Source organism: Orcinus orca, chromosome 14 (genome assembly GCF_937001465.1).
Source record: "Orcinus orca chromosome 14, mOrcOrc1.1, whole genome shotgun sequence".
NCBI lineage: Eukaryota > Metazoa > Chordata > Mammalia > Artiodactyla > Delphinidae > Orcinus > Orcinus orca.
Genome location: NC_064572.1, coordinates 90,164,591 through 90,184,486, shown reverse-complemented (window position 1 = coordinate 90,184,486; position 19,896 = coordinate 90,164,591). Strand labels below are relative to the sequence as shown.

General features: G+C 62.3%; 2 protein-coding genes across 10 annotated transcripts in view; both read right to left on the bottom strand.

Annotated features, from left to right (window-relative positions):
- Positions 1-5,825: 5,825 nt before the first annotated feature.
- UTF1 (undifferentiated embryonic cell transcription factor 1) lies at positions 5,826-7,024 on the bottom strand. Its single transcript, XM_049697335.1, has 2 exons — positions 6,469-7,024; positions 5,826-6,356 (listed from the first exon to the last, which is right to left on the bottom strand). Exons 1-2 carry the CDS (start codon positions 7,022-7,024, stop codon positions 5,866-5,868), a joined length of 1,047 nt encoding a protein of 348 aa, XP_049553292.1. The 3' UTR covers positions 5,826-5,865.
- Positions 7,025-7,677: 653 nt separating this feature from the next.
- Positions 7,678-19,896, bottom strand: part of KNDC1 (kinase non-catalytic C-lobe domain containing 1) — a 61,656-nt gene continuing 49,437 nt past the window's right edge. For 5 of the 9 annotated variants that reach the window (XM_049697077.1, XM_049697079.1, XM_049697078.1 and 2 more), the window contains 8 exons: positions 19,190-19,337; positions 18,937-19,116; positions 18,246-18,452; positions 17,257-17,407; positions 14,287-14,409; positions 14,143-14,202; positions 13,298-13,455; positions 7,678-12,367 (listed from right to left, as the gene is read on the bottom strand). In XM_049697077.1, the coding sequence (XP_049553034.1) occupies positions 11,972-12,367; positions 13,298-13,455; positions 14,143-14,202; positions 14,287-14,409; positions 17,257-17,407; positions 18,246-18,452; positions 18,937-19,116; positions 19,190-19,337 (1,423 nt within the window). In that variant the 3' untranslated portion in view covers positions 7,678-11,971. Of the gene's footprint in view, positions 12,368-13,297; positions 13,456-14,142; positions 14,203-14,286; positions 14,410-17,256; positions 17,408-17,621; positions 17,705-18,245; positions 18,453-18,936; positions 19,117-19,189; positions 19,338-19,896 lie in introns of those variants that run through there. The other 4 variants (XM_049697080.1, XM_049697081.1, XM_033420651.2 and 1 more) reach the window with 2 other exon arrangements.

Below are 19,896 nucleotides of genomic sequence, written 5' to 3'. Positions count from 1 at the left end.
AGAAACAGCAATGAACCAAGACAAGTCAGACAGGCACCTGCTCATACACATGACGAGGCACTGACCCCGGGGGTCTTCAGGAAAGGACCCCCTTACGGGAGATTCTGGTGACAAAGATGACAGGCATTGCAGACGGCGGCAGCCATGGTGACTAACGCCATCTGTGATGACACGAAATGGGACAGGCTGCTCCACAGAGCCGCGCGTGAGCAGGGCTGAGTCACGTGGGGTCAGGGGTCACAGACAGGATGGGGAGAAGTGGTGCAGCGGTCTAAAAGCTGTGGTGACTCCGACACGGTGGGGAGGGCAGGTGGCAGCCTGGCGAGGGACACGGGACCTTCTGCTCTGTTGACAAAGGCGGGCTTTTGGGAGAGAATGGTGTGGGTGTGGTGACAAACGTTAGTGAAACATCTGGTAGAAGACAGAACCATAAAATGCAGGCGGATTAATCATGGCCCAGTTGACACAGTGAAGAGTAAGACTTACCACCCATCAGCCAGGAATCTGACCTTTCCTGGAGGCCAGGAGGGCCCTTGAAGGAACGGATCAGAGCCAAGCACTCAGAAAATGAAGGCAGGAAGGGGATGCCCACGGGGGTCGTGAAGGGTAAAGGAACTGGGTTAGACCCACGATGGGCAGAGAAACTGGACCAGAAAGGACAGTGGCTCTCACATGGAGAAACGGCCAACAGAGATGGGCCCCAGAGACTCCCCACTGACCGCTGATGGAGGCTGCGCAGGGGCTGCATCCCACTGTGAGGCCCGGGAAGAGGACCAGGACGGGTCACACACAGGGTCCATGCCGGGGACGCCGCAGGGCCTGGATCTGGGCCAGGTGAGGGGGAGGAAAGCCCCACCTGGAGTAGCCGTTGTCTGTTTAAAAACTGCAGATTGTAAGTGAGGACAGTTCTGGGAGAGGCCAACCAGCACGTGGGCAGGAGGGCTGGGCAGATTGCAGCATGTTGGAACAGACGCAGCCCTGAACCCGGAATGCACGTGTGTAGACTGGCAGTGGTGTCCCGTCTGCTCTTGCTGCTGTGACAGAGCACCACAGACTGAGGGCTTCAGCAGCAAATGCTGGCTGCTTGCTTGCTGTGGCCTCGCCCGGCAGGGAGCAGGACCGAAAGCAAGCTCTCTCATTTCATTTCTTACAAAGGCACTAATTCCAACTATGAGGCCCCACCCTCATGACATAATCACCTCCCAACACCCCCACCGCGCCCCCCACCCCACCAACACCTCCACACTGGGGGTTGATTTCAACATAGGAATTTGGGGACACATTCAGTCCATAACACAGAGCAGTGTGGTTTTTGGCAAACAAATAAGTTTAGCAGCAGAACCAGGATGAGAGGGAAACATTGCTATTGTGCCTGTTGGCACAGTTGCCCAGGGGGCACAAAAGTGGGGAAGAAATCACAGACAGGGTTGATGTCCTGTAAGAGAAGGGGGTAATTAGGCAGACCAAAAGCATGGAGGAGGGCTTCCCTGGTGGCACAGTGGTTGAGAGTCCGCCTGCCGATGCAGGGGACACAGGTTCGTGCCCCGGTCCGGGAAGATCCCACATGCCACGGAGCAGCTGGGCCCGTGAGCCATGGCCGCTGAGCCTGCGCGTCTGGAGCCTGTGCTCCACAACGGGAGAGGCCACAATAGTGAGGCCTGCATACCGCAAAAAAAAGAAAAAAAAAAAAAAAAGCATGGAGGAAATACTAGAGGGAGCCATGCTTGTCTCACTATAAATCACAGAAACGTACATTTACCAAATCTTAGGGATTTCTTCTTTGCAAAAACAGTAGATCGATATCCTCAGGCCCCATCTGCACTGACTTGAAAAATGATGCGGATTCAGAGCCTGCCCCCGAGTCCAAGCACCCCACAGACTTCCCGGTTTGAGACTGTTCCGAATACTAAGCTCTCTGACAGTGGAGCGTTGTATAGATGGTGTGATTAGAGGAACAGGTACAGAAGAGACTAATTTGGAAGATGAACAACGAGAATCAAGAAGCCGGGCAATTCTGAAACATGAGGTTGTACAGGAAACTTACTTCAGTTAAATATTTAGGGACAGGGCTTCCCTGGTGGCGCAGTGGTTGAGAATCTGCCTGCCAAGGGGACACGGGTTCGAGCCCTTGTCTGGGAAGATCCCACATAACGCGGAGCAACTGGGCCCGTGGGCCACAATTACTGAGCCTGCGCGTCTGCAGCCTGTGCTCCGCAACAAGAGAGGCCGCGATAGTGAGAGGCCCGCGCACCGCGACGAAGAGTGGCCCCCGCTCGCCACAGCTAGAGAAAGCCCTCGCACAGAAACGAAGACCCAACACAGCCATAAATAAATAAGTAAGTAAATAAATAAAGTTCATTCTGCAAGTATTAAAAAAAAATTTTTAGGGACAGTCTGGACATGGGAGGGAGCACAGGTAGCAGAACTAATTAGAGATAAAGAGTGTAGCCCTATCCGGGGGTAAAGAAGCCCCCAAGCTGACAGGGTTAAATGCCTCTTTGGGGAAAATACATCTAACATTACGTGTTCCCTTATAACCAGTGTATCGCTCATTGGAAATAGCTGCTTTTCTAGGTCCCTACAGCACTGATCCTTGACGGATGAACATGCTGTGAAAACGAATTCTCTCTGGTCCCAGCCTGGGAGGAAACGGAATTTGGGTGGAAGGACGAGGGCGCTGAATGAGGCGGGAGCTGGATTCCAGCCTACTGGCTGCCCACACGGAAACAAAACCAGCCCCAGGAGCGAGCCTTGGCTACCACCCTGAGTTATGGGGGCCGACAGGATGAGGGCCCAGGGCTGGTCCTGCACACCCAACAGGGCAGCACTAAGAGGACGTGAGGTAAAGGGAAAAAGCAAAGCCAGCCCCAGGGCCCCGAAGCTGTGGGGGGCAGGGCCCCATGGCAGGGAGCGGAGGACCCACGGTCACTGCTGAGGTCATCCGAGCTAGTGGGGGCACAGGCACCCTGTTCACGGGGCTCAGTGCACCGCAGGACAGAACGGGCGTGCAGTTGAATTCACGTGGTACGAACACAGGGAACAGCTGGTGGAAATACCAGCTAGATGGGTCCACCAAGCAGCTGGACAGGCGAGCATCAGCTGGTCACCTGCAGCACTGCTATGATTCCACATGCTGTGACACAGTCGCTAGGATGGCCGAGATAAAAAACAAAATCAAAACAGAACATAAGTGTGGACGAGGATGTGGAGAAATTGGAACACTTGTGCACTGTTGGTGGGAATGTAAAATGGGGCAGCGGCTGGAAAACAGCATGGAGGTTTCCCCTCAAAACTAAAGATGGAACTACCATGTGATCCATTAATTCCACTTCTGGATATAAACCCCAAAGAACTGAAAGCAGGGTCTTGAAGAGATATTTGCACACCCCTATTCATGGCAGCATTATTCACAATAGCTAAAACGTGGAAGCAACCTAAGTGTCCACCAACAGATCAATGGAGAAGCAAACTGTGGTCCATCCAGACAATGGAAGATCATTCAGTCTTAAAAAGGAAGGAAATTCTGCAATATGCTGTGACTTGGATGAACCTGGTGGACATTATTCTAGGTGAAATACGCCAGACACAGAGAGACAAATAACGTCTGATCCCACTTACATGAGGTCCCTACAGCAGTTTAATCCACAGAGACAGAACGTAGGTGCTGGGTGCCAGGGGCTGGGAGAGGGGGCTGCAGAGTTAGTGTTTAATGATTCAGTTTGGGAAGATGAAGTTCTGGAGCTGACGGTGGTGACAGCTGCACAAAAAATGTGAATATACCTAATGCCATTGAGCTGCACTCTTGAAATGGGTAAGATGGTAAACTTAATGTTATGTGTATTCTACCACAATAAAATAAAAAGGGTGAATCTGCTGGCCAAGGGGCCACTGATGAGACGAGATGGGCACTAACCTGAGGACTGGTCCTAGGAGACCCTGCTGGGTCGCTGCCCTGCACTTGGGGTCTGGCACAAGGAAAGATGTTCTCATGGCCGGGACACCATCCCACTGGGGTGTGTCCACCGCACAGGTGCAGAGCCAAACCCAGGATGCCCGGCTTAAGACACACGTGTCACAGAGCGGGACAGGGACACACCTCACCCCACAGGCCCACGAGAGAGCCACAGCCAAAGGGAGTCACGGCAGGGCCAGAAGAAGGGATTTGAGAATTTCCTCGCATCAGGAATGGCTGAAGGTTAAAACTAAAGCCGCTAGCCAAGGAGTTGGGGTGAGACACGCTCTCTCCCCTCACCAGGCCGGAAGACGTTAGCGATGCCCGGGGTAGGGGTGTTCAGAGTCACTACTGCAACATAGAGCCCCAAGGAGAAAGCCATGGGATGTGGCATCCGGGGCCCCAGGCAACGTGGGCAGTAAGGCAGATGGGTTCTCCTTGGTGCCCCCAAATATCTCAGACTCGGAGACTTACACGGATTTCAAGCCCCCGAACAGCCTTTCTCCAGAGCAGAGGGTCGGCTGACGTCATCCCCACCCCTGGGGGATTGGCATATTTGCTGGGATGTGTCCCAAGGCTCAGACCCCGCCAGCCCGTGGCTCTTGCCTTCCGGGGGCGTGTGGGGGTGGGGAGGGGTGTTTACAAGCTCGAATCAGCCCACCCCAGGTTTTTGGTGGCTTCCGGACTCACAGGGACCAGGGCACAAACAGCCTCGTGGAGCAGAGGCCAGTGTGTCTTAAATGAAGATCTGGGATTTTCACGCGGAGCCCCCAGGCCCTGCCATCAGTGCGCGGCTGAAGGATAGGCGCAGCCTTGGTCTGCCCGGGGTCCCTGCAGGCAGAGGGCCCTACTGGGGCCTCCTGGAAGACAGCTCCAGGAAAGGGCTGGGGGAGGGGCTGATGCCAGAGGGCAAGGACCGTAGGGCCCGTGGGTACACCCTTCCCTCTTTTACCTTTGTGGCCCAGAGCGATCACTTAAGTCTCTGAATGAGCCCCTAGTCGCCGAGAAGCGGCCCCGCATTCAGCCGGAGCCTGCATTGTTATGCTGGCCAGCCCCTCGGGCCACTTCCTCCTTCCCACCGGCTGTGAGCACCTCCGGCCCCGCCCTGTCCCCACTGGGTCTGATCCACCGGCCCGGGGTGGGGCCCTCAGGTACTATTTGGAAAATGCTCCTGGGGCGATTTTGATAAAGTCCTCCTGAAACTGCAGGGACCCGGGCCTCAGCCAAGGTCGAAGATCTCAGACCCCCAGCTCCAGCTGCCCCCCACCCAGTCACCTCCTTGGCGACGAAAGGAGCGCCTTCCCTGGGCGTGCGTTAGCTCTCCTGCCCCCTCCGCCCCGCACCTCCTTCCCTGACCCAACCCAGCCAAGAGCCTCAGACGCTTCCCTGGGCGGCCGGCGGTGAGCGCTGGAGACCGATCATACCTCCCCTCACCGCCTCCGCCGAGCCCGGCCGTCGCCATTTCCCTGGACCCTCCCTCCTCCTCCTCCCCGCCCGGCCGCGCTCACCCACCATGGCTGGTCTGCCTGGTGGGAAGTCCCGGGGGCAGGGGCAGGAGACCTGGAGAAGCTGGCGTGCAGTGAGAGCCCCGACCTCGGGTTCCACGTGCCCACAGCCCCCTCCCCACTGGAGACTGGCCTGCCAGGGTAGGTAGGACCGGGCAGCATCCCAAGGGGGCCCCAGCCCACCCCAGCCCTCCTGGCCCCTCCCCGGGATCCCGAGGCCATTTTAACCTCGCCCTGACCTCCAGCCCTACATTCCTACCCAGTGCGGGGCCCGCACACACTCACAGGATTAAGTCGGAAAAAGCAATCTTTTTATTTAACCCATACCTAGGTTAGCGGTGGGGGAGGGCCGCAGGAGGGGTCAGGGCCGAGGGGCGGCCCTGCAGAGAGGACCGAGGCGGCCGGGCCTCACTGGCGCGGGTCGGCCAGGACGCCTCGCTCGGCGGCGGCGCTGCCCAGGATGAAGCCCACGGCCAGGGACACGGTCTGGTCGAAGGAGCCGCGCAGCTGCTCCACGTGCTGGTTCAGGGTCAGCAGCTGGTCACGCAGCGGGCCCAGGATGGACACGATGTCGCCCAGGTGCCCCAGGGTCTGCAGAAGGGCGGCGTTCAGCGACGGCGGCGTGGGCTGCGGGGGCACGTGGTCCTCCGGGCGACCAGGCGGCGAGTCGGGATGTTCCCGGGTGGGGCCGGGGGACGACGGCGGCGGCGGCGGCGAGGCGGGGGCGCGGAAGGGCTCGGGGTCCTCGGGGCGGCCGGGCGCGGGGGTGAATGTGGAAACGGCCGTCGGGGAACCGGGGTCGCGGGGCGCGTCCGCAGACTTGGGCGGGGACGGGCTGAACCTGAGCGTCCAGGCGGGGTCCGCGTCGGGTTCTCGGGCGGCGGGCAGCGGTGGGGCGCCTGGAACGCAGAGCGGGTGGTCGCGTGAGGCGCGCCCGCCCCTCCCCCCGGCCCGCAGTCCACCTCCCCCGGTCCGAGGCGCCCCGCCCCTCCCCCACCCCAGCCCACCTACCCGGCTCAGCGGGCGCGGCGGGGGCTGGCCGGCGGCCGCGCGGGGGGCGCCCGGGCCCGGGGGAGCGGCGGCGGCCGCGTCTGCGCCCGCTGTCGCCCAGCAGCCCCATGAGCTGCCGGATCTGCGCGTCGAAGGGCCCGGGCGGCTGACCGTGCGCGTCGCGGACCTTGTCCTTGAGGAACTTGTAGCGGCGGCGGCACTGCGCGGGCGTGCGCCGCACCTGCTGGCGGGCCAGCGCGGCCGACACGCGGCGGTAGGTGGGCAGCGCCTGGCGGCGGTCTAGCAACAGCGCTCGCCACACGGCCGGCTGCAGCAGCGTGCCTAGCAGCAGCTCCGTCTCGCGCGCGCTCCAGGGCGTGCGCTGCGCCGAGCCCGGGGATACGGGCGACCCGGGGGATGCGGGCGACCCGGGGGGCGCGGGCGCCGCCAGCGCGCCGGGCGAGGCGGGCCTCCCGGGCGGGGTCCCGGGGACGCCCCCCGCCAGCCGCTGCTCGGAGTCCGGGCTGGCGGGGGACGGCGGCGCGGGCGGGGGCGGCCGCCGGGGCCGGAGCAGCATCCCGGGGCCGGCGGGCGCGCGGGGGTCGGGGCCGAGGCCCGGGAGAAGCCGCCCACACGCGCTCGGTGGGCCCTGCGCGTCCGCCTTCGGTAGGAGCGGGCGCCGGAGCCCAGCCGGGTCTAGGCGGCCCTCCCACCGCTCCGCCCCGCCCCGCCCCGCCTCTGCGCGCGCTAAGTTCAACTTGCCTGCTCCGGCGCCTGGGTCTCCCGGCCAGTCTTTGGGCCTCTAGGCCTTGAGCGCCTGGAGCAAAGTTCTGCCCCCGCCCGCCCAGCGGGGAAGAACCTTCCCAACCGCCGTTTGTACTTCTTAACCTTCTCAGTTGAGGTACAAACAAATATGGCTACGTGCATTGGGTGCGCAATGTTTGATTCGTCATTACGCATGTGCCATGACCTTTCACCACTGCGCAGATGAAGCCATGGAACCTTCCAGTTCCAGAGGCTCCCTCGCACCTTCTCCTTTTTCCTCTGGTGCACCCTAGATGTTGTTTGTAACCGTAATTGTGTTCCGGGTCTGCGCCCCGCCCCTCTTCCTCGTGTGCTCTTACTCTGTGCAGGAGGTAGAGTTCATCACTGCCCGCTGGCAGCTTTCTGCTGGATCTGATAAAGAGCCAGGCCAGTGGTCAGACGTAGTGTCATAACTCACACGCACACTTCACAGAAAGAAACTTCTTTATTCTGGTAAAGAATGGCTACAGTTACCATTGTGGTTAATACAGAGCATTGAGCCTCTACCCCCCTGAGAGATTGGGAATGAGACAAGGATGCCCAACGTTATGGCTTCTGCTCAACCTTATTCTGTAAGTCCTAGCCAGAGCAATAAGACAAGAAAAAGGAGTAGGAAGTATAGAGATAGCAAAGGAAGAAGGCAAGCAGCTGCCACTTGCAAGTGAGCTGTTTGTATATGTGGAAAGTACAAAACCTACAAGCACATTACTAGAATTAATAAATGAGCTTAGCAAGGTCATTGAATACAAAAATAAGCAAAAGTCAATTGTATCTCTGTATACTAGCTACAGTAGTTTTATAAAACTCCTTAGTTTGGGATAATTCTGTGTCCGAGTGGCACAGACAGCACAGAGTCCCTAACATCTTACTTGTCCGTGGAACTTTGGCAGAGCTAAGAAGTTAGCGTTGACGAAACCGCAGACTTACTGGGTTGTGCCAGGTTTTCTGCTGATGCCCCTTTTCTGTCCCAGGATCCCACCCCTGTGCTGAGCTGCATTTAGTCATCCTGTCCCTTCAGTCTCCCCTGGGCCGTGGCTGTTTCTAAACCTTGTTTTCCACGTCCTTGACAGTTTGAGGAGACGGGTCAGGTGTTTTGTGGTGTGTCCCTCAGTTTGGGTTTGTCTGCTGTCTTCTCAGGGTTAGAGTGGGGCTCTGGGTTCTGGGACGAGACCCGAGAGGTGATGTGTCATCTTATTAGTTCGTGTTAGGATGCGTGACGTCGGCAGACTTGGGGCCATGATGCTGAGCCCCACCCGGTTAATCTGGTGCCTGCCTCTCCCCACCGTCAGGTCACCCTCTTCCTGTCCTGCCCTGCAGTGGGGGCCGGTCACCAGGTCCCCTGCCGCCCACACTCGAGGGGGTAACAAACCACACCTCCACACCTTTGGATCTCTCCCAGTTCCTCCCGTTTATTTATTCATTCAGTTGTCCGTTTACTCCAGTGTGGACTCATGGACGTTTGTCCTGTTCCTGGGTCACTGCCCATCACTGTCGTACGTGGGGGCTCAGACAGCCCAGCTCTGGCTGTGGGGAGTCTTCACAGCTCTTTCCCTTTTGTCCCGTGTCCTTTTGATGTGATCTACCCTCCCACCCCCAAGCCCCGCCTTTAGCACTTCCTAGCTCCTGGCTCATCTGGTACTTTCCCCACTCAAGCCCTGGAGTCAGCCATTTCCTTTTCTCGGAGACTTGAATGGCATCTGGAAACCAAGATTTGGGCACAGGATGCAGCTGCTGCTATTGGGGCGTCACTGCTTCTGGGCCCGTGGCTCTGGGGGCAGTTTTGCTCCCCAGGGGACATTTGGCGATGTCTGGACAGTTGTTGGTTGTCACAGCTGGGGGCAGGGGGCAGTGCTGCTGGCATCTAGAGGGTAGAGATCAGAGATGCCACGAAACATCCTGCAGGCTCAGGAGAGCCCCACCGCAGAGAGCCATCGCCTGACACGTCAGCGAAGCTGCGACAGATCGTGCGGTGGCAGCTGGGAAGTGGATTGCGCGCAACCTGTCTCTCGGGTCCCTGACCGCCTCGCACCTTGGGCTCCGTGAGATCCTTTCTTGGATGGTAGGAGGCCTGGTGCCCTCGTCTCCAACTGTCTACTCGCGTCCCACCCCACAGCGAGTGCGCAGAGGAGCCTCGGAAGGCTGGCCTGGTGCCTGAGAAGCTGCTCCCACCCGGGGTGCGGTCCTCACTGCAGTTCTTTTGTCTTCAGCGCAGTCTCCCTTCAGAACAGCGTTTCCCACGGTCACTGAGGTCCACCCCCTGGGGAGCGGGAGAGGCAGTGAGGAGATGCGGCTGCAGGAAAGTGGCAGCTCAAGCCGTCCCGTCCCAGGAGAAGTCCCGCCGTCCTTGCAGCGGGTGTCAGACAGCAGGCGGAAGGACACAAGCCGCAGGGAGGGGTGTGGCCGGCACCCAGCCAGCCCCTCGGCCACTTACCCCAGCACCACCGGGCCACTCCGAGCTCGTGTCCCAGGCGATAGCCTGGCTGCCGGGGTCCCACTGGCCTTCTCCGGGTGGCGGGTGCTGGTGCCGGCCCGGGGGCTGCCTCGGGCTTGATCACAGCCTGCTGGGCGCGGGGGAGTGGGACCCCGTTTGTGGCGGGGGCTTCCCCAGAGCCTGGGTGCACAGGGCTGGGCTCCATTCAGCGTAGGAGGGGCTGCATGGGGTTGGGGGTTGCTGGCTGGGGTGCTGGCTGGCAGTTCTCAGAAAAACGTGTTGATGTGATAAGAGCCGATGTAGCGAAGGGAGAGCCGGTCTTCCTGGTGCTTTAGTCGTGTCTCGGGAGGAAGAGGGACCAGGGTCTAGTGGTTCTAAGGTGGCTGAGGACACCCCGCCCCGGCCCAGACTCCAGAGCCACGTGACCACGGCAGCTCCTGTCCACAGTAACACGACCCCACCATCTCCCCGTCTTTGTTGGTGTCCACCAGCCCTCAGCTCTTCCACTGGGACCCTTCGGTGGTGACCAAGCCCTGGGAACGCCCCAGCCTGCCCCCGGTGACGATGAGCCTGCTGCTTGGCCTGTGGGCTGCGGACGAGGTCTGGGTGGCCGGACGCCAGGATGGGCAGGGCTTGTGGCAGACAGGCGCGGGCCGTGGTGCCCGGAGGCCTCGGCAGGTCAGCGACTGTGGGAGGTTGGCTGTCTCCTCCTCCAGCGGCAGGTACGTCTCGGGCAGCGGGGTGTCTGCCTGCTCACGGGCCCCGGGTGGTGGGGTTTGGCCCTCTGCGCACCATCGGAGGACATCGCGGTGGCCTGAGCCTCCTCAGTCCCTCGTCCCCTCCCGCCTTCACGAGCAGCCCTGGAGACGTCTTCGTCTGGCTCGAAGAAGCCACGCTGACCCACGAAGCAGGTAAACACCAGGAACCCGCGAAGGCCGTCTTGGTAGAAACGACTTTATTTAGAAACGTAAACCGCGCGTGAGGGCGACATGCAGACAGTCGTGCTGGAGCCGAAGCCTGGCCGCGCCCCCAGATAACCCGTTACAGCTGGAATGTTCATTTGCACTGGACGCTCACTTCATTTCAGGCTTTGTGGCGCTTCGTTGAATTCAAATCCTGAAAATGTAGGAGCTGATCTGCAGAACCAAATTCTCATATAAAAGCCACGTTTGCAGGGCCAGGAGTGCCTCTCACGAAAGCGGGACGTAGATGTTGCAAATGAATATATGTGAGAAAACACATCTTGACAACAGTGTTTGATCACAGGTAGTGGTTTTCCTAGAAATAGCATGAGGTGGCTGCGCTGAAGAGTCACTAACTCTAAAACTGAAAAGAACAGTCTTGGGTCTTGCAGCGATTGGCGACGTAAAAACGCTGGTGCCTGGGGTGGTGCCAGGGTTCTGGCCTCCTGCTGTGGAGGTGTGCCGTGCTGTCCTGGTCCCATGCCCCTGGCCGAGCGCAGTTTGGAAACAGCCCTGGGGAAGAGCTTGGTACCACCGAGGCAGCAGACTTCATTTCCTCGTCAGAAAGCGCTGGTGACAGCCAGCCTCGGGAGCTAGGCATGGGTGTTTGCATCACATGCATGGCTGCTGAAGAAGGGGGGGACCTGGCCACGGCCCTACAGCCCCCAGGCCCCCAGGTAGGGCAGAGGGAAGCTCTCAGGGCCCCTGAGGCTGTGTCTCTGCTTTGGAGCGGCTGTCTGAGTCCTGCATGCTTTGGAAGCAGAGCCTCGGCCTAGGTGTACCTGCCCCACCAGGAAGTGCTCTCGGTGGTGGGGCGGTGGGCACAGGGGCCACGGGGCACTTGGGAGCTGCCAGTGTGGAGCATGAGGCGCTCTCCGGCAGCAGGAGGCCGGGCTGGGACGGAGGCAAGGCCGGGCCTCTTGGCGGGAAGGGCTGCGAGGCTCTGGCACCCGCACCTGGGCCTGGGTGAGCAGCCAGGGGTTGGGGCTGGAGGAGGGGGAGGCCCGGCAGGGAGGAAGCCCAGGGTGGGGCTTGGGCCCCCGGGGAGCCTCAGGCCCCCTGGGATCTGTGGCCGGCAGGGGGTCAGAGGTCAGTCCTGGCCCTTCGTTGTTGGGCAGACGTACACCAGACTCGTGGGAACACTGCTCAGTGGGCGCCTGGGTTTAAAGCCTGAGCTGGGTGCTGGGGTGCGGGGTTTCTGGGGCTGAACGGCCAGAGAACTGGGTGAAAGCTGTTTATCTTTGAGAAATATAAATGGGTACTCGGCTCCTGGGAGCTTACCTATCCTATTTTGGTTTAAGTTTTAAAATTCCCTTAGAAACCCCCCTCAGCCTCTCCTGGCACCATCTCTCGGGTCTGGGTCTGAGCCCGTGCTCCCGCCCCGGTGCCCCTCCTGGGCCGTGGGGGTCCCTGTCTGACACAGCAGGCACGGCCCCTTCCACCCCAGGCCTGTCCTCGGTGTGGACTGCACACCCAGCCCGCTGTCCTGCGCTACTGGAACGTGGCTTTCATTCTCCGCAGCTTGTCCTGAATCTTCTTGGAGTGCTTCTCGCTGGCCACCTGGTGGGCGCCAGCCCTGCTGTCCTCGGCCAGGATGGAGATGTCCGCCCCGCTGAATCGGGCGATCCTCTGCTTGAGGTGGGACTGCAGCTTGGGGTCGGGGGCGAACGTGTAGGGGTTCTCCTGGAACGCGTGGACCTGGCTCGCCACCTTGGCGATGTTTCTTTGTTGGGGGAAGAAACGAAACGTCAGTTTGCACAAGTCACGGGGGCAGCGTCTGCAGCTGGTGGGTTCCCAGCCTGCTGTCAGGTACTCTCCCAACCAGGCTGCATCAGAGTCCAGACTCGGAGGGACCAGTCCACCCTGGACCCTGAGGAGGCCTGACCGGTCTCCACCTGACTGCCGTGTGGATGATGAAGTGGGGGGAGAGGATAGAGTGGGGTGAAAGGTCGTGGGGGGAGGGTCTCCCTGGAGACAGGGTGGCGCTGTCCTGAAGGGCAGTGCGGGCCTGGAGCTCCTAAGGAGCGGCCGGCCCCAGGGTGTGCTTCCGAGGCCAAAAGGAGCCGCGATCGCCTTTGGCTGGGAGTGTCTGAGTCCCTGGCAGGGTCGTGGTGGTGGTTGCCACCAACAGCTCCCCAGTCTGCTCCTCCCAGGTGGGTCCGCAGGTGTGCCGGGCAGTTGAACGGGGGGGACTGACTGTGAATCCTCCGGACAGCTTTACGGAGGGGCCCCGAGGGGGTCAGCAGAGGCAGGGAGAGAGGGCAGATGTGGCTCGGGGGGTCAGGGAGGGTGGTCGCACGGAGGTGGCGTTCTGGGTGCACCTGGATCTCCCAGGAGGAAGGGAGGTCACGGCAACCTTGGGGCCGCGTTTGGGGCCGTGGACTGTGCGAATTGTGTACCCCTTGTCTGTGGAGAAGGAGGCGGCTGGAAGTCACCCAGGGGAGAGGGTGTGGAGGCCTGGGCTGGGGTGAGGGCTGCGTGAGGGGCAAGGCGGCCCAGGTCTCAGAGGAACAGGAGAGATGGGGGCGGCCCCTTACCTGGCTTGTTCTAGCTGTTGGGTCCCCCACCTGGCTTGTTGCAACTGTGGGCCCTTCACCTGGCTTATTCAGCTGTGGATCCCTCACCTGGTTTGTTTTACCTGTGGGCCCCTCACCTGAGCTTGCTCCACCTGTGGGCCCCGTTGGTCATGGTGAAGCCCCCTGTCTCCAGCTGCTGGATGTGCATGGCCAGGAGGTGGGCTGAGGGCAGGGTGGGCTGGGCCCTGAAGCGCCGTCCTTCCATCAGACACAGGCTGTCGCTCTTCAGGAAGACCTGGGGCCCAGCCAGGGGCGTGGGCGGGGGGTGGGGGGACGGACAGGTGAGAGGTCAGCCCAGGTGCCCAGCAGTGCTGCACGGGGGCTACGGCACCCCGGTTTATCAGCCAGTCCAAAGTGTGCCTTGGCTCTGGGGCTGGGGAGAGCGCAGGCGTCTAAAGCTTGCGGACACGGAAGGAACTCTGACCCCCACCAGAAAGCCGTGCGCTTCCTGCTGCTGGTGGCAAATTCCTCTCCAGAAAAGAGCCAGATGACCCCACTGCCCAAGTTAGACTGGGAGCCTGGCTGGCCGGCCGCAGAGACCCCTGGGTGTGGTGGCAACCGAGGATACACAACAGTCCCCCCACCGGCGCGCGCTGCGTCTGGGGCCGGCTGCAGGCCGCCCCTGCCTCCTCAGTCTGGGAAACGCCCCTCATCCCGAGGGCGTGTCCTCGTTTAGGATCTCATGAGGGGCGGCCAGGAGGCAGGTAGGTTGGCCAAACTCAGGCAGGGCCTCAGGGCACCTGCACCCCAGGCTGGAATCACGGCCCTGGAGCAACCCTGCCACCTCTGCCCAGGTGAGCGGCTGAGGCCCCAGGGGAGATGATGGGGGGGCCGTGAGAAGGGCGCCACGATGCAGGATCTGCCGGGCGATCCCCCCCTTCCCCGGGACCTGAGCTGCCCAGGACCTCACGCAAAGGGGTACCTCCACGGCTTTCAGCTCCTCCATGACCTCTGCTATCTTTGCGGGTAGAATTCTCCAGGCCTAAAATAAAAGCACAGGTGAAACTCCTACAGCCCTGTCTGTGCCCACTGCGTGGCTGCAGCCAGGCCCCCCCGGGTGACTCACAGGGGACTGTCGCACGGCCGGGTGCTCCAGGCCGCCCAGGATCTGCATGGCTGTTGCGAAGTTCCTCTGCTCGTAGCAAGACTTCGCGATCAGCAGAAATTTGGAGAGCAGGTTCACCTGCAGCTGAAACCAGAGAACAAGACGCTCAGCGTCCTCCGTCTCAGATGAGGGACCGGGGCACAGGGGCCAGCGTCAGGGTGCAGGGCGGTGCGCCCACCTCCGTGCAGGGGAGGGCGTCGGGGGCCAGAAAACCAAGGCACAAAGGTGTGCCAAGTCCATCTCACTTCTCTCCCGGGACAAATCTCTGCTCAGGACAATGGGGGGAGCGGGAAGGGCACCCCCGCTCGGGGAGATGGAGCTGAGGTGTCCAGAGGCAAATGGGGAGCCGATTTCAGCTTGTCATCCGCCCAGCCGAGTCCACGGTGGGACGGGGTTGCAGCGCCTCAGGGGCCGCTGGTCGGCAGGGCAGATTCACCGGATTTGATGGGAACACCCCACGGCAGCCCCTGCTACCCCAGTGGGATTCTCCTCTCCGAGCAGACCTGAGGGGCCTGGCTCACGGCCCCACAGTTAGCGTGTGGATTTTACACAGTTCCAGCAACTTCCAGAAGGTTCTGGAGAATTCAGCTGACCCCTCATTTCAGAGCTGCCTCACCCTGTGGACTGTCGCCACGGCCAGGGACATCCTTCAGGTGGGAACATCGCCTGCGGGTCCTAACCAGACACCCTTCTCCTGGGCTTGACCCTTGTCTGGGTCACAGGACGGGCCGTGGGGTCACTCAGCACCGTTGCCTCCCAGCTGTCTGGCTCGAGTGCCTCTTAAAGGATCTTGAAAAACATCTACCCACTCCTGCTTCTTACGTTGACACCTCGTCATTTTCCTCACAGGTTCAGATGGATGCGAAGTAGGTGATTTCCAGCCCGTCCAGGCAGAGCTGTCCGCTCACGGCTGAGCCTCGTACCGGTCAGGTCAGGTCACACGGTGGGTCTGCTCTTGTGACCGGCGTCCCGCCCTCCGGGCTCAGCCGTCGTGGCCTGTGTCCCCATCTGGTTCCCTCGTGGGGCTGAATGTTTTCACAGGGTGGTGATGCCCCACGTTGTTCATCCGTTCGTGCGTCGACGGATATGAGGTTGCCTCCTGCTCTTGGCTGTCGTGTTCCGTCACTTTCACACCTGTCTGATGAAGCCAGGTCCCACCATTATTCATCTACAAAAAGGGAAGCTTTTCTTGAAGGTGAGAAACTTTACACTGTTTCCTTTTCTCCTTGACCTTGTGTTTGCACTGTCTCGCCCCACCCCGCCACCCCGGGATGTGATCTGGAAGGAATGCACTGTTACCACTGAGGGCTTTTACTAGTCTTCCGTTACATTCTCCGGCTCAAAATTTGAGTTTTGACAAATTTTTCTGAGAGCAGAGTTTACGAATGTAGAAGTCAGCTTCCGGGTTGTGCCGACAGCATGGTGAGGGGCCCAATGCGTGGAACAGCGCGTCAGAACTTGATCAGCGTGTTCACCGAAGGTGCCCGCGTGGCTTCCTGAGAACTCCTGGCGCTTTCTCCGCTCGGCCCCTGCGCTGTCCTGTCCCTGCTGAGGCGGAACTGCCCCGTGAACAGTCCTCCCTCCGACCTCTGCTCGGAGGGACGGGGGAGCCGTTCACGCAATGGGGAGAGTTTGGTCACTGCAACAGTGGTTCCTTCCCGCCAGGCGCTGACCCCGGGTGCGTCCCAGGTGGGTCTGAAGACCGTTCCGTCCTGTGGCCTGGGGACGCTGGCGCCCCTTCGTGGTGCCCTGTGGGCGGGGCAGCTGCAGAGGCTCTGGGGTGAGGACTCCCTGGCAGCCGGGGTCCCCTGGGAAGCCCGAGCACCCAGGCCTCGTGTGACGCCCTTGATCGGAAGCTGCACTTTGATGTCTCTCATGATAATGTCGTGGATTGGAACAAACCGGGTCGGGGAGGGGGCCAGGCCACATCCTGGCAGAAGTGAGGACGGGTCAGTCTGTCAGCTGCTAAACCCTTAAAGAAAATTCTCCCGAAAAGGGGAAAGAGTGGAAAACTCGGCATTTGTTCATGGGCCTTGGGGTTGCCCCTAGGGGCTTGGGGGACACAGAGGAAACTAGAAAAGGAAAGAGTGCAGAGGCTCCTAATGCCAGAACGGGCACGTCCGGGCTTCACCGTCTCTCGGGGAGTTGGTGGCCACGGTGGGCTCTGGGGCAGCTCCTGGGACAGAACAGGGTCCCCCACCCCGAGCTCCCCCTTCGTGCTCAGCCCACTCCAGCAGCTCCTGCCTGGGGAGCTGATGCTTTGGGCCTGGGAGGCGGTGGGCGTGCACTCGCGGGAAGGGGCCGTGTGACACAGCAGGAGCCCCGTGGTCCCCACCGGTTCTTCCACGTGGCCACGTCCTACAGGCAGGACCCTGTGACCCCCGCCTGCGTCTGGCCTCCGGCGGAAGGACGTCCGAGGCCCTGGCAGCGGTGTGCTCGCTGGGCGCACTGTGGGGCGCTAGGCCCACCTGCTGCCCCTCCTGCCTGGGTGGGACCTGAGGGAGGTGCTGGCCCTGAAGCAGGGGGGTCGGTCCAGGCCGAGGCCTGTGGGACCAGAGGAGCCTCACCTTGATGGGACCACTGACCAGTGTTTCATTTGTTCCACAAACTGGCCAAGGACACACATGCACCCGTGCTGTTGTGACAGTGGCCACGAGAGCTCAGGCCAGCGGGCCAGTTCCCGGCCCTGGGTCGCGACCGAGGCAGGAGGAGTGTGGGAGCACGCGGGGGCCGCGTTAGTGTGTGTGTGACGCCGCGTCCAGCTGTGAGCGGGGGTGTGCCTGTGTGAGGTCTGCGTGTCCGCGCCGCGGGGACAGGCCTGGGTGGGCCTGGAGCCCCCGTGCACCCCCAGCAGGGGGGGGTCTCCCAGGGAGGTGCCCTTGCTGCCAGCAGCCCCGACTCTGTGCTGGGGCCAGAGCTGAGGGCACCGACCTTGGAGGTGTGGCTGGTCACGATCTCGGCGGCCACCCAGGTGCTGACGTCGTCTGCGCTTCTCAGAAGCTGTAACAGGTACGTGTCCTGGACGTAGCTGGGCAGAAATAAGCTGCAGGTTTCGGCCGACAGAGACCCAGAGGAGCTGACTCTGCAAGAGACGCAGGCGCACATCCCAGCCAGGCCCCGGGTGGCACCCGGCCCAGGAGGCTGGCGGGACGGGCCCTGCGAGGCGGGGGGCCAGCCGCGCACCGCAGGCGTCGCCCTTGCGCTGGGCGTGTCCAGGAGACGCTTGGGTGAGGCCCCAAGGCCCTCCGGCCAGCCCTGCATCCCAGGCTTCTCTGACAGCCACGCCGGACACTCACTTGGGGACGGCCACACTTTTGTCCGTGACGCCCAGGGCCCGAGAGTTTAAGAAGTGGACGGGGTGGCACTTGTGAAACAACTCCTGCCGGGGACAAGGACGCAGAGGTCAGGCAGAGCCAGGGCCCAAGGGGGGACGGGGGGCACGGGAGTCACAGGGCTGGGCCCCCAGGGACTCTGCACGGCCACCCAGACAACAGTGGCGGGGGGGGGAGGAGGGGTCGCTGGGTTCCTGTCCCTGCTGTCACCTGCCAAGTGATGGGGGCCCAGGATGCCTGGGGGCCTGGGAAGGGGCAGCTGGGGTCTGGGCACCCAGTTCCAGGAGGGAGGGCCTAGCACACGTGGCTCCCCGCCCGGCCCGCAGGGCAGGGCGCCCTCCAGCACGCGGGGTGTGTGTGTGTGCCCTGTGGGACCTTGTGGGGCCTGTGCACCTGGCGCTCTCTTGCTGAGGGCCTTCAGCGCCCACCCTTACCCGCTGCCGCAGCGTCAGCCCCCGCCCTCACCCGCTGCCGCAGCGTCAGCCCCCGCCCTCACCCGCTGCCTCAGCGTCAGCCCCCGCCCTCACCTGCTGCAACAGTGTCAGCCCCCGCCCTCACCTGCTGCAACAATGTCAGCCCCCCCCTCACCTGCTGCAACAGCGTCAGCTGGCTGAAGAGCTGGTGGGTGCTGTACTCGGTCAGGAAGTAGGGCCCCTTCTCGCTGGCCCTGGCATAGGGGCCATAGAAGTCCTCGAAGAAGCAGGGCTTGGGCAGGGCGGATGCGATGCTGTACTGGCGCTCCTTGTGGTGGGGCAGCGCCAGCCCGTTGCCCCGGGACAGCCGCCAGGGGAAGCTCTGCAGGGCAGGAAGACCAAGCCCCGGAGGGTCCTGTCCAGGTTAGGGCGGGGTGGGGGGGTGGGCCCAGGCCCAGGACCTCGCAGCCTGGCTCAGCTAGAGCCACGTGGCAAATCCCTCCCGCCCACAGCCGTGCCGGGTCGAGGACGCCTGTCCTGGTCATTTCATGGATGGGGCTGTCTGCACGCATCACGGTGAGGTTCCCTCAACCCTGCTCCCGTACCAGGCCGTTTCCCGGCCCCGCCTTGGCCCCAGAGTCAGGGAGGCGGGGTGCTCTGAGCCCCTGGCTGGCCCTCTGCTGTCCTTGTCCAGGGCCAGAGGGCTGGTGCCCAGGACCGGCAACACGGGGGGCGCGTGCCCGTTTGTGCACGTGTGCCTGTCCGTGTGTGTGTGTACCAGGGCACGTGTGTGTGCACATGAGCACAGGAGTGTGTGTGCCTGCGTAGGCGGTGTCCCCACGCCGGCTCCCCGGGAAAGGCCGCACCTTCCGGGAGATGCCGTCCTCTGAGAGCCTCTTCCACAGGGCGTTGAGGGGCCTGGTGGTGTCCTCCGCCTCCTTGGGGTCCTGCAGGTCTGTGCTGCGTGGGGCGCCCTCAGCCCGCCGCTCAGTGCCCACCTCCAGGAGGCTCAACAGGGGCTCTGCGGAGCCGTCCAAGGGCAGGATCTGGGCAGAAGCACGCGGGGTCGCCCGCTGCTCCAGAGGGGCGGTGGCCCCGCTCCCCGAGCCGCGCCCTCACCTGGGAGGCGAGGTAGTCCTGGAGCCTCCCCAGGAGCCCGGCGTCCCTCCTGAAGTCCACGGCGTGGCAGTCCTCCAGCCAGGCCTGCAGGAGGCAGAGGCTGCGCCTGTAGATCTTCGAGGAGGTGGAGGCGGGGTCCTGGTGGGCCCTGGGGACGGATGGAGGCCTGAGCCACGCCGGCCACCCGCGCCCGCCTGGTGCCGCACCCACGCCAGTGCGTGCATGGGGGTCTGAGCGCTGGGGTCTGAGCCCGCCCACCTGGTGCCCGTCCTGGAGCCCCTGCCACCCTCACAGACGGCACCCAGGGGCTGGAAGGCGTCCCGAGAGGCAGGGCGGGAGCCCTGCTCCGCATGTGGGGAAGCAGGGGGCTGGGGTCTCCCGTGAGTCCCTCCCCTCCCAGGGCTCCTGGCCTGGGCTTGTGCGGAGTGTGGGGGGCAAGGACAGGCCAGCTCAGAGGACCAGAGCGCGTCCAGCACTGCCCACCACCCCTTCCCTTGTTGACCCCACCTGCCGGCTGAGGCCCGCGGGACCCTCCCTGCCCCCCAGCTGCCCTCCCCCAGCCCACGGGCCTGGCGCTCACCGTCTTCCCACGTGTCCCAGCCCCCGCCCTCCGCCTCCCCCCTCCCCAGCCGCCGGCCCCTCCTGACACTCCTGCCCCTTTCCCGTGGCCCGTCTGCGCCCCGCTCCCCTTCTCTGCCCTCGCCTGG

Excerpts from the sequence above, each read along its gene's own strand:
- UTF1 (XM_049697335.1), bottom strand. The coding sequence starts at position 7,024 with ATGCTGCTCCGGCCCCGGCGGCCGCCCCCGCCCGCGCCGCCGTCCCCC. Across the intron at positions 6,357-6,468 it reads CGCCGCGCCCGCTGAGCCGG|GCGCCCCACCGCTGCCCGCC; the intron begins GTAGGTGGGCTG and ends TCTGCGTTCCAG.